The 12,317-nt window shown below is 43.1% G+C and overlaps 1 protein-coding gene across 2 annotated transcripts in view; it reads left to right on the top strand.

Annotated features, from left to right (window-relative positions):
- srcap (Snf2-related CREBBP activator protein) overlaps positions 1-12,317 on the top strand; it is a 40,175-nt gene that overhangs the window by 11,993 nt on the left and 15,865 nt on the right. For both annotated transcript variants that reach the window (XM_015962442.3, XM_015962443.3), the window contains 10 exons: positions 2-219; positions 303-480; positions 586-722; positions 926-1,095; positions 8,161-8,490; positions 8,709-8,895; positions 8,990-9,159; positions 9,455-9,606; positions 10,341-10,556; positions 10,664-10,828. In XM_015962442.3, the coding sequence (XP_015817928.3) occupies positions 2-219; positions 303-480; positions 586-722; positions 926-1,095; positions 8,161-8,490; positions 8,709-8,895; positions 8,990-9,159; positions 9,455-9,606; positions 10,341-10,556; positions 10,664-10,828 (1,923 nt within the window). The remainder of the gene's footprint in view (position 1; positions 220-302; positions 481-585; positions 723-925; positions 1,096-8,160; positions 8,491-8,708; positions 8,896-8,989; positions 9,160-9,454; positions 9,607-10,340; positions 10,557-10,663; positions 10,829-12,317) is intronic.

Raw genomic sequence — 12,317 nt, forward strand, 5'->3', positions numbered from 1 at the left:
GATTCAGCTGGAGACAGTGCAGATGATGAGACCGACAATGATGATGGGGAGTGTGATGAAGAGGATAATGAGTGTGAAGATGAAGGGATGGAGCTTCTGCTGAAAGAGGGGGGCCTCAGTCCGCCTTCCTCCAGCTCTCGGCCAAAGAAAGAGATCAGCCATATAGCTGCGACTGCAGAGAGCCTCCAGCCTAAAGGTTACACTCTGGCTACCACAAAGGTCCGGCTTACACTCGATACATGTTCATCTATTTAAAACTTTTCTGTTCTGGACTGTTAATGTTTCTCATTTCCCAACTAAAGGTCAAGACCCCCATCCCGTTCCTGCTACATGGCACACTGCGAGAATACCAGCACATCGGGCTGGACTGGCTAGTCACCATGTATGAGAAGAAACTCAACGGGATTCTGGCTGATGAGATGGGTCTGGGTAAAACCATCCAGACCATCGCTCTGCTGGCTCACCTCGCTTGTGAAAAAGGTAACAGAGTTCTTCCTGTGAGAGCTACTTTCTCCTAAACTTCTATTTTTTATTATACATTCTTGATGTGATAAGTGTTGGGTGTTTTTATTTGTTTACTTTTAGGAAACTGGGGTCCCCATCTTATTATTGTTCCCACTAGTGTGATGCTAAACTGGGAGATGGAGCTGAAGCGCTGGTGTCCAGGCTTTAAAATCCTCACCTACTTTGGCAGTCAAAAGGAGAGAAAGCTGAAGAGACAGGTAATCAAACAGCTTCTCAGCTTTTGGCCTGCCTGTTTATATATTCAGTGACTGATTTAACATCCTGCAGAGACAACAGTTCAAAATGGTCCAGGTAGTGAACATATCACAGAAGTAAATTGAAACAAGTGACTTTTCCTTAAAAAGAACAAACTGAAAATGTCAGTACTGAAAACTGAGAAGTGCTCTGTTTCTGTTCTCAGGGCTGGACAAAACCTAATGCCTTCCATGTGTGCATAACTTCCTACAAGCTGGTTCTGCAGGATCATCAGGCCTTCAGACGAAAGTCTTGGCGCTATTTGATCCTCGACGAGGCTCAGAACATTAAAAACTTCAAGTCACAGCGATGGCAGAGCCTGCTGAACTTCAACAGGTTTGTAGTCTGAGATTAAATGCGTTAGTAGAATTTCATCCCTGCTAGTTTAAACACAGACATTTCAGTGCTTTGGTGCTGAATTTGGAGGATTTACAGTCTTGGACACATGATTAGTCTAAAACCTCATATCAACCTGGTGGCTTTGTGTTTTTGGTGAGACATTTTCCCCATCTGCCGTTACTGCACTTTATGTGAATCATTTTCATGTTTCTGCATACAGAGGACAAAATTATGTTTTACAGTCCTAATTGTTTCTCTGATATAATGTAGAGGCACATCATGATTCAAACTAAACATCATTTAAATGCCAGAATGGCAGCAGCTTCTGTCTTGATATAGTGCGGCTAAAGATCATTCATCATAAGGCTCTTCACTCTAAAACAAAGTGCTCTTCTTTTGTTTGCTGTCTGATATTATTTGTTAAAGCTGCTATAGCAAATCTACAAAACAAGCTACCTTTTAAACACACAGTCACTAAACACTCACCCTCCTGTCGACCGTCATTCCCGGGCCACGTCCTCTGGAACCAGAACCCGCATTGTCGGAAGAAACAAGGTCGTGCGTTACACCTGTTACTGTTTTCTAGGTCCAAACATCATTTGTTATCTGTGACTTCAAATGGTGTTTTTCTTTTTGGGACTCTTGTAGTTTGGTAGTTTGTCCTAAAATTAAAGTTCTAGCATCCGGCTGTTTCACCTTCTCTGATATTATTGAGCGGAGAACCTCTTAAATCAGTTGTGTTCTGTTGCTCACAAGTGCGTAATGAATGGAGGACACAGGGAAGTGGTTCGGTGATACCAATAACTGGATGGTCCAATATCAAATCAAATCACTTTTATTGTCACGTCACATGTGCAGGTACACTGGTACAGTACATGCGAGTGAAATTCTTGTGTGCGAGCTTCACAGCAACAGAGTTGTGCAAAAATACAATAACGTAAAAACAAGCAAAATATAAAAAATGGCTAGTCTAAGTAATATGTACAGTATGTAAGGTGTATACATTACTAAATGTGTGTGCTAAGTATTTTATTTTATTTTTTATTTTTTTTCTACGTGTGTGCGTGTGTGTATAGTGTGTATATACATATTTTACAAATTAATAAAGTAAACCATAAGATAAGAGATATAAAATGTACAGAGGTTGATATGTGCAAAACAGTGGCATTAATGTACAGTATGGAGTGTGTAATGTTGGAGTTTCAGTAGTGAAGGTGAGGTGTCTGCGAAGTGTTCAGCATTCTGATGGCCTGATGGAAAAAGCTGTCTCTCAGTCTGCTGGTTCTGGACCGGATGCTGCAGAACCTCCTTCCTGATGGAAGTAGTCTGAACAGTTTATGGCTGGGGTGACTTGAGTCCTTGATGATCCTCCCCGCTTTCCTCAGGCACCGCTTCCTGTAGATGTCCTGGAGGGAGGGAAGCTCACCTCCAATAATCCTTTCTGCACACCGCACTACTCTCTGGAGAGCTTTGCGGTTGTAAGCGGTGCTGTTGCCATACCAGGTGGAGATGCATCCAGTGAGGATGCTCTCAATAGCACAGCGATAGAAGGTCCTGAGGATGCGGTGGCTCATGCCAAACCTTTCCAGTCTCCTGAGAAAGAAGAGGCGCTGCTGTGCCTTCTTCACTGTGTTGTTCGTGTGCACTGACCATGTAAGATCCTCAGTCAGCTGCTCACCCTCCACAGCGTGGCCGTTGATGGTGATGGGGGTGTGTATTCCTCTGCACCTCCGGAAGTCCATTATCATCTCCTTTGTCTTTGTGACGTTGAGGGTGAGATGGTTGTCCTGACACCAGTGGGTTAGGGCGCTGATCTCCTCCCTGTAGGCCGTCTCATCATCGTTGGTGATGAGACCTACCACTGTGGTGTCGTCCGCAAACTTCACATTGATGTTGGAGTTTCTCGTGGCCGTGCAGTCGTTGCTTTTGTCAAAAAAATGTTATTGGTGAAGGCTTTTTGACAAATGTGAGAACCAATTAGGGTTGGGCCATGGGACGAATGAATCAACCATCGGCGATGGGCTGAGCCGTTATGGTTGTATTTATGCAGGAGGCGATTTATTTGTTTGCCCGTGAGTTATTTTTGTTAATGACATATATTTTACACGTTACGCACAGAAAACATCGCAGAGGTGACGATCAAGAAAAGATCTCCGTCAGCGCATCTGAGCATTTTCTCACCATCTCGCTGCCGACAGTGGGCGTGCATGCGGTGTGCTGAGGAGGGGCTCGGAGAGCGTCTGTGACGCACTCAATATTGTACACAACAGCGCGGTGTTGAGTGGAAGTGGAAACCCTTTCATCTTTCAGAGAGTCTGAACGACTTCTGGTTTTTTCAGTTGGAGAAAAGTTTCCTGTTTTAAAACTTTGACTGAAGTAGCGCTCGTCGTTATTCAGCACCTGCGTTGAGTGTGTCAGCTGAGTGTGTTCATCCAGAACAACATTTAAACATCCATGAGTCTGTCTGAGGCAAACATCTAGAACCTCATGACTTATTCAGCAAGCTCCCTAGAGACATTTGAGTATGCACAAGCTGCAGGTGAGCATCTCAGGTTTACACGGAGCTGAAGGAATGTGCGTTCAGGTGAATTGTTCCGAATTTAAGTGAAATTGTTTAATTACACTGCATCTGCATTCACAATAGTGCGCGCAACAGCAGTAAACCTGGGTTGTCCGACCCGGAAATGTAACCGGCAGTAACCCACTGCAACTACGCACTGACCCAAGGGGACACAGCGCAATGCATGCCAGAGAAAGGTTTGCAATAGGCTGGCTGCTTAACGGTGTCATGGTGGTGCGGTTGCCCTCTAGCGGAGCGGGAGGGCATGGCACCGTGAGTGACGACACACGTTCTGAGCTCCGTGTCTGCAAACAGTGGAGAGCCACTGTTTTCCAGCCAAATGAGAAAATGGACTCCCCTGCCTTGTTTGAAGTCATCTGCAGACACGAGTTGTGTAGAAAATTAAGCCATTAGATGGCAGCAAAGTGGGCTGACACAGCCTTATGTGACCAATTTGAACCGCAACATTCAAACACGTCAAATTGACATTAATTTGAATGCAAACTACAGTCTTATTGAAACATTGTTCAAAACTGTTGAACCAGTGCAACTTTCACCCACCTGCGGCAGTAAACAAAGTCTCTTGGGACTAGGGGTTTGATCGGCAACCGAACATAGCCAATTCACCCGATTAAAAGTGAGACTTGGAAGACCGGCAGAGACCTGGGCACTGTGAAACCTCTCCTGCTGTGCGGTGGAAAACCCACACTACGTAGAGGGAAATGGCAGGTCCACTCACCTCATTGTTACCAGTCAAGGCCAAATAAGCTACCAGTAAGGGCTACAAAGGGGGAGAAGGTCCACAAACCCCAACCTCTTGGCACCATCGAGGTCCACGAACTGTCCATAGCCCAACACCGCGTTGCAGATGGACAGTGGCTTCCCCCAGTATGACGCAAGCTCAGCCGCGAAGCCCGGGAAAGGTGGTAGTAAGTTTTTGACCTCAGCCGATTCGGTGGGGAGGTAAAAAACTAACAAAATGGGACCCATTTGGTCCGGCGGATGAGCAGGCCAATCCACTTTAAGTTTCTCCGCCGCTCGTCGGCAAAGCGGAAGAAAAGAAGTTTCCTCCCGATGTTCGGGAGTTGAGGCAGCGGTAACACAATCCACCGCAAAGAGTTTCCTAGTCCCCGGCAGGTCATGACTGTTGGCAAATGTCCAGCACGCCCTACTCATTCTCCTCAGAAGGAGAGAACTGGGAAATCTCCAGGTCGGTCTGCTTGTCCGTCACCTCCATGTGATCTGCCCAGCTAGCAACGGGGAACTCAATCACTAGACCTCCCACGTCAGAACCGTGCAAAGGCGCTGGAGCCGACTCTGAGAGCATGAGGTCCTGCTGCAAACCTGCAGTGTCCCCCAAGACACGTTGGAAGAAGTTCACACGCCAATCGAGCGTGGAACAATGAAGCTGGCGACAGAAATCGCACACCTCCGGGTCTGAGAGCGCTCTGTTGGCATGAATAACCCACATTCCGACATGGCAGGCCTCGTGCAGGTGCTTCTCATGGAGAAAAACCCCACAGCCTTGAGAATAGGGACGCGAAGCAGACTTTCGCCTAGCTGAGTCCAACACGGTGCTCATGGCGAGACGCAGAGCGGAGCGGCAGGGGCAAAAGAGCACGGAGGCACAAGGCTAAAACTGCCACGAAACGGTAGCGCTCGATGGGCGAAAGCTGACCAGAAGGCAACAGAATCAACACCAATGAGCAGTTAAGCTAACTTTTCAGTAGCATAGCTAACGATAGTTTATTTGTTCTCAAGTGTTATCAGCGAGGTGAAGAGTATAAGAACTGAAAAATGCTGGTGACGCTGGGGGCTTGTAGGTGGAGGGCGGAGCCATCACCCTGCGTCAGGCTCATTTGCCTTTTCAGGCATGATTAACGGTCTTCAGCCAGGCCACACGAGGGCATGATGTCCCATAGTACCTTCGTTTTACTGAGTGAATCGACTGAAAGGGAACCATTTCCTACTCAAACTCATAAAAGAAAGAAACCCAGTAGCCTTTGTTCAGAAAAAAACATTTTGCTTAAATAGGCTACCACAATGGTGGGCACCACCAGGAAACAAAGAGAAGGCCTCCTTTTAACACTTAAACCATGTTTAATACGGGTCGTTTATACGTCACTCTACCAAACTACAAATACAAAATTAAACAAAAAGAAAATTCTAAATTTCTCTTCCAGCAAACATATGCACTGCACTTCTATTAAAAAATGTTTAGCTGTAAAAACACATTTTTATTTATTTATTTATTTAATTATTTAAAAAATGTTTTTTTTTAAATCTAAAATAGCCCAAAACCATGAACCATTTCTCCAGGCTGTAGTACTGTGTGAAAATTAAGTTTTTGTGAACTGATCCTACCATTTGAAACAGTTTGTTCTTTCCCAAAAGTCTGTAAAGAACCTAACTAGCCGTCATTTGGCTGGAGGTTTGCGCCAGCTGGTGGTCATTTCTCACTCAGATGGGGCTTTCAGCAGTAGGAGGTGCTCACAGTTTTATTATGTGAGGATCTTCTTAGATGATGTACAGGAAGCAGATGGAGACTAAGAGTGAGCACCTGTGTGTACATTGGACACAGTGATGATCTGAAATACAAGATTTCTGCACACAGAAAAATCATTGCAAAAACTTTCAACTTTAAAAATTGATTCAGCTGTGTGAAAATTTAATTGCAAGCTTGAGCTTAATGTTTCAGCATAGATGCAACAGGAAACCATGATTTTGATTTAGCAGTATGATTTAATAAGGACTGCCTTTATTAAGGCTTTAATTTGAGTAAATATGAACTGAAAATGACTAAATACATTTTTTCCAAATAAATCTGGAATGTTTGGAATACATGTTTTAAATAATAATAATAATAATAATTGTTGTTGTATTATTATTACTAGTTTTATTTATTTACTTTATTATTTCTTTAATTTGCATTATTTCATAATCACCCTCATTGCCTCTGGTGAATAAAAGAAACGCAGAGATGTATTTTTTTTTTCTTGGCGTGGTAGTTAAAAGCTTAAAAAAGTGGTATTAAATGTATGAAATTTGCATCTTCAAGCATCTTTTTAACCAGGTTGGTTATATTTTTAGGTGAATACAAGGTGCTCAGTTAATCCATCCATCCATTTTCTGAACCCGCTCTGTCCACACAGGGTCGCGGTGGTGGTGGTGGTGGTGGTGGTGGGGGGGGGGGGTGCTGGTGCCTATCTCCAGCGGTCAATTGGCAATCAGGCAGGGTACACCCTGGACAGAGAGCCAGTCCATCGCAGGGTGTGCTCAGTTAATAACTTATAAATTAGATTTCAAATAACCGGAGCATCCCAGATTGGTAAACTGCAATAAAAGTAGCCAAACTAAAAGTTAGAAAGAGGGAAAACTAATTATGCAACTTTGTATTGAAATAAGTTAATAGAAAATACAAATGGAAAAAGAAAACTTAACTAAACCTACAGAGTACAAATAAAATGAGGATAAATTGTTCATCTTAAAAGTAGGGATGCACAAAATATCAGTATCGGCTGATGTTAGTCATTTTTTAACACATCAGTATCGGTCCGATGAATAAAACCGAGCCGATATTAACAACTGTTTTTTTTTTTTCAATCTTGTTTCCATTTGTTTATCTGTTTCAGAGAGTGAGGGTGTGCCGTATATTAGTTTAGTCATGTGACAGTGATTGTAATCATCTCAGAAGCGTGTGTGTTGTGTGTAAATAATAATGTAAATCCAGCTTTAATAATTTTCATTCTATACAAAATCTGTTGATTTTAGAAGCATTAATTATTCATATATCAGTTATCGGACATAACAGTGATCCTAATATTGGTTATCGTTATTGGCCCAAACATCTCATATCGGTGCATCACTACTTAAAGGGGCATTATGGAAGTTTGACAGCCAAAACATGTATAGAAATAATAAATGTCTTATTCATACATTCTCCTGCAATGCCCTGGTCCTGTAGAATGAGCCCTGGCATTTTTACTGTGATTGCCTGCTCGGGTCGAGCAGGCTGCTTCATGCACGTTCACGCTCAGGCATAGCCCGTAGCATTTACTATCAGTACAGCATGCGCGCCTCGTGCACGAGCCTACTATTGAAGCTGCCGTTACACTTTTGGCCTGAGGGGGCAATAAAAATTCAAAAGTCCGTAAAGTCCCTTTAAGTGTTTGTAAAGATTGGACCCTTGTTTAACAATAGAAGTCTGTTTTTACTCGAGGCACAAACCTCTTTACTAATGATTGTAATGAAAGAGCCTGATGCTGTTGGATGAAGGACAGAGACATACAGATGTAAAATCAGAAGTGATGCTGGTGCCAACTGCACAATCTTAAATCTGCTGAATGTGAGACTGCAAAAACTGCTGAAGGGACAAAAGTGAGAGTACCAGCGATGTGAAACATTCAAAAGCAAAACAAAAATAAACCATTTAAAATTTGATTTCGTCTGATAAAATAAATTCTGGGATCTTTGTCCAATCCTGTTTTTTAACCTTGTCACAGCCACCGGCGACTGCTGTTGACAGGAACCCCTCTGCAGAACAGCCTAATGGAGCTCTGGTCACTCATGCACTTCCTGATGCCCCACGTCTTCCAGTCTCACCGCGAATTCAAGGAGTGGTTTTCCAACCCGCTGACGGGAATGATCGAGGGGAGTCAGGAGTACAACGAGGGCCTGGTGAAGAGGCTCCACAAGGTGCTGAGACCATTTCTGCTCAGGAGGATCAAGGCAGACGTCGAGAAGCAGATGCCCAAGAAATACGAGCATGTGGTTCGCTGTCGCCTCTCCAAGAGGCAGAGGTTTCTCTATGACGACTTCATGGCTCAAGCCTCGTGAGTTCCTGAATGATTATGTTCAAAAGAAGAACATTAATATTGAATGAAATAGCTTTGTAAATAAGGGTGATGCTCAACAGGAATATTTAATGTCATGTTTTATAAGTGATTCTTTTTAACAAACGTACACCCACTTTACCTTGATGTTTCGTTTCTCCTGCAAACATTATTTGTTTATTTGATCTAAGCTATCTTGTTATCCATTTCATTGTCAGGACTCGGGAAACACTGGCCAGCGGTCACTTCATGTCTGTGATTAACATCCTCATGCAGCTCCGTAAGGTGTGCAACCATCCTAACCTGTTTGACCCTCGTCCAATCCAGTCGCCCTTCATTACGCAGCCCATTATTTTCCGCACAGCCTCCCTGGTGCAGGACGCTCTGGATGTTCCTCCTCTAAAGGTTGGCAGCAAAGAAAATTTAGAAAAATATAAAATAAATGAAGCATAAACGTTTTCCAAGAGTAGCAACCCCCCATCTTCTATATCTTTTGCAGCGCTGCGATCTTTCCATGTTTGATTTTGTTGGCTTGGAGAGTCGCGTGTCCCGTTACCAGGCAGATGCCTTTCTACCTCGCCACAAGGTCAGCCGCCAGCTAATCCAGGAGATAGTGGAGTCTCCTGAACCCCCTCCGAGACCTAAACCGGTCCGCATGAAAGTCAACAGGTATGAGCTGTAGCTACAGTATTCAGCCATATATTTTTTGCAGCAGATCTCAGTCTGGTCAGATTGAATGGACTTCAGCATTATTTAACCTAACTCAGTATGTCATCCATCATATGTCATGAAGACATCCGTCATGACGTATGAAAACTGTCCTAAATAAATAATCAAAATGTGGCTTAAGCTATCTTGAATCTGGTGTTCAAGTCATTAAGAATAAAAAAAGTGTAATACAAGAGCCCTACGAGTGAATCCATGAGTTGATGAGTGTAAAACAAATATTCCTTTTTCATCTTAGAACGTTTCAACCACCTCCCAAAGGTGATAATCGATCCGTTGTGCTGATGAACAAACCCACCTGCTCAGTTCCGCCTGCAGCTCAGACCCCTAAATCCCCTCCGGTCTCCGAGATCTCCTCAGCTCCAGCACCTCCTCCTGCAGTTCAGCAAGGCAAGTAAAAATAAATAACAATGACTAAACAAAAAGCATTAATGGTTTCAGGAAGAAAATACCTTTAAAAATGATACCAGATGAAGGTGCAGTTTTACACGGCCATCATTGAGTCCATCCTCACCTCCTCCATCACTGTGTGGTACACTGGAGCCACAGTGAGGGACAAAAATAGACTGCAGCGCATTGTGCGCTCTGCTGAGAAGGTGATTGGCTGCAGCCTTCCATCTCTCCAGGACCTGTACGTCTCCAAAACTCGGGGGCGTGCAGGTCGGATAGCAGCTGACCCTTCTCACCCGGATCGCAGACTTTTTGAGCCGCTTCCCTCAGGCAGGAGGTTACGGTCAATCCAGACCAGAACCTCCCGCCATTAGAACAGCTTCTTTCCATCTGCCGTTAGACTTGTGAACAGCTTATAAACACACAACCGTGCTCGTCTTCGGTACTTGACATAACGTCACGTTATCGGCCATATTACCATTACCTGCCATTTTTATAGCAAAGTTTTATGCTAGTTTATTATATTTTATTCTACTTTATTCTATTTTTAATTATATTATTCATGTTATATGTAGCACGTTAGTACCGAAGCAAGTTCCTAGTTTGTGAATTGTTTGTTCACTGACAATGGCAATAAACCTAATCTGATTCTGATCTGATTCTGATTGAGTAATTGTGTCAGTAGTTGTATTTTACGTGGCATGCTAACTGATTTATTTATTTTTTTATTAAAGTGGTGTGTTCTGTGGCCTCCATACCCCCACCTCGCCTTCTGGTGAATCCTGCTCCTCAAACAGCTGTGAGATCCAGCACCCCAAAACCAGTGTTGACTGTGAGACCTCCCAGTGTTCCTGGTGCAGCCAGTGTTCCAGCTCACCCAAGTCCAAACCCCGGCAGCATCATGCCCCAGCGAGTTTTACTCAGTCCTGACATGCAAGCAAGGCTGCCTTGTGAGTTCATAGATTTTTGTGAAGTTTTATCTTCTTAAAACTTTTATTTTGATGCAGCTCAATTTGTGTGGGTGTGACGTCTTCTTACCTATCTTTTTCTTTTGAAGCGGGTGAGGTGGTGAGCATTGCCCAGCTGGCCTCTTTAGCAGGGCGACCGGTGTCATCGTGTCAGGGTAGCAAACCCGTCACCTTCCAGCTTCAAGGAAACAAACTGACTCTGTCTGGAGCTCATATCCACAAAGTCCCAGCAGCTGTCCCACGCCCTGTTCAAGGTTGGTGTTACACAGCAACTTTGGGGCTGCCTTGCACCTTTCAGCTGAGGCTTACAGCTGTGCTTTGTCAAAAAATAATCCCACATCTAAAATGGTGCCTGTGATTCCTTTATGTTACTAATTATTCTTACTTGCAATCAGTCTGATTATTTAGGTCACAGAGCAGAATTGAGATCACTATTGAGGGATTTTAAGAATGTTTTAACTCACAATGCTAGTTGGATACATTCACTAACTGTGTTTTATGCTAAGCTAAAGAAGTACAGCTGGGTCAGGAGAATGACTGGGCTGGTTAAAAATAGTTGTTTCCCCACTTATCTAACTCTGGGAAATATGTCAACCCACAAAATTTCAATTTTGGGTGGAATATCCCTTTAGCCTAACACGGGAACATTTTCAGGGAAAACACCAAAATGCCAAGATGGCGGGAATAAGGAGAATAATAGTTTTTAGGTTTTAAAATAGTTTCTAGGCAAAATTTGGAGACTTGACAGGTGTGATCCTGAAATTGTTTATGAGCAATCAATGAAGGATTTCACATCCATATTAGAGGTGGGAATCTTCGGGAACATCACGATTCGATTACGATTCAGGAAGCTCCGATTATTGATGCATCTTTCTCCTCCCTCACCTGGCTGTCAAGTGATTACGTGGTACTTGATAAAAACATTTATAATGATGAAACATTAATTTACTTCCAATATCTTTCATTAACATAAGTGTCAGTGCAATGTTTTAAAGAAAAGAAGTGCTGTCATTAACGGCTTCCAAACAAAATAATGCTGGATGTCCAATTAATTTGAACATGAATAACTGTTCTTTTTCAAAAAATAAATACGATTAGACAACAAAATTTTGAGTATAAATACCCTTGACAAGAACTTGAATTAAATGTATAAATGCATAAAACAGGAACAAAATAGCATACAGACGCAAATCTTTCGCCATAAAACTTGCTATGTGCTTTGTAATTCTGTTCGCCCTTTCCGAGTTTGGTGGAAATTTTAACAAACGCCTGCTCAATAGTTTTCTGGTTGGTGGCGGCAGCCGCAGCTACCGGTGTCTGTTTCTCCTCCTCCGGGTGAAAACGATCAATGTGGTTTCTCATGTTTTTTGTGTTTCCAAAATATTTCAGTATTTTTTTACACAACTTTAATACCGTATGGCTTTTGTCCAGGTCCCTTTCCCCCTCAAACTCATAAAAACCAAAGTAATTCCATACGCTTGCTTTTAATGTTGGTGGTGCTGGCCCTATTCCTCAGTCAGCCATGTTGTCCCGTGCATACTGTAACCTTTCTGTCCAAGCACCAGACTTCCTTTTAGCTGAGTTCCTCTTTTAGCGCCTCATCATTAATAAAATAGATTTTTTACTTTTTTTAAATTGATAATCGTTCGTGTTCTCATCTCGATGGATCTAAAAACCAAGTTTATCTCCCACCCCAATCCAAACTACCTGTAATGAGAACAACCACTCAAAAATGTCTATTTA

This window comes from Nothobranchius furzeri, chromosome 16 (assembly GCF_043380555.1).
Source record: "Nothobranchius furzeri strain GRZ-AD chromosome 16, NfurGRZ-RIMD1, whole genome shotgun sequence".
NCBI lineage: Eukaryota > Metazoa > Chordata > Actinopteri > Cyprinodontiformes > Nothobranchiidae > Nothobranchius > Nothobranchius furzeri.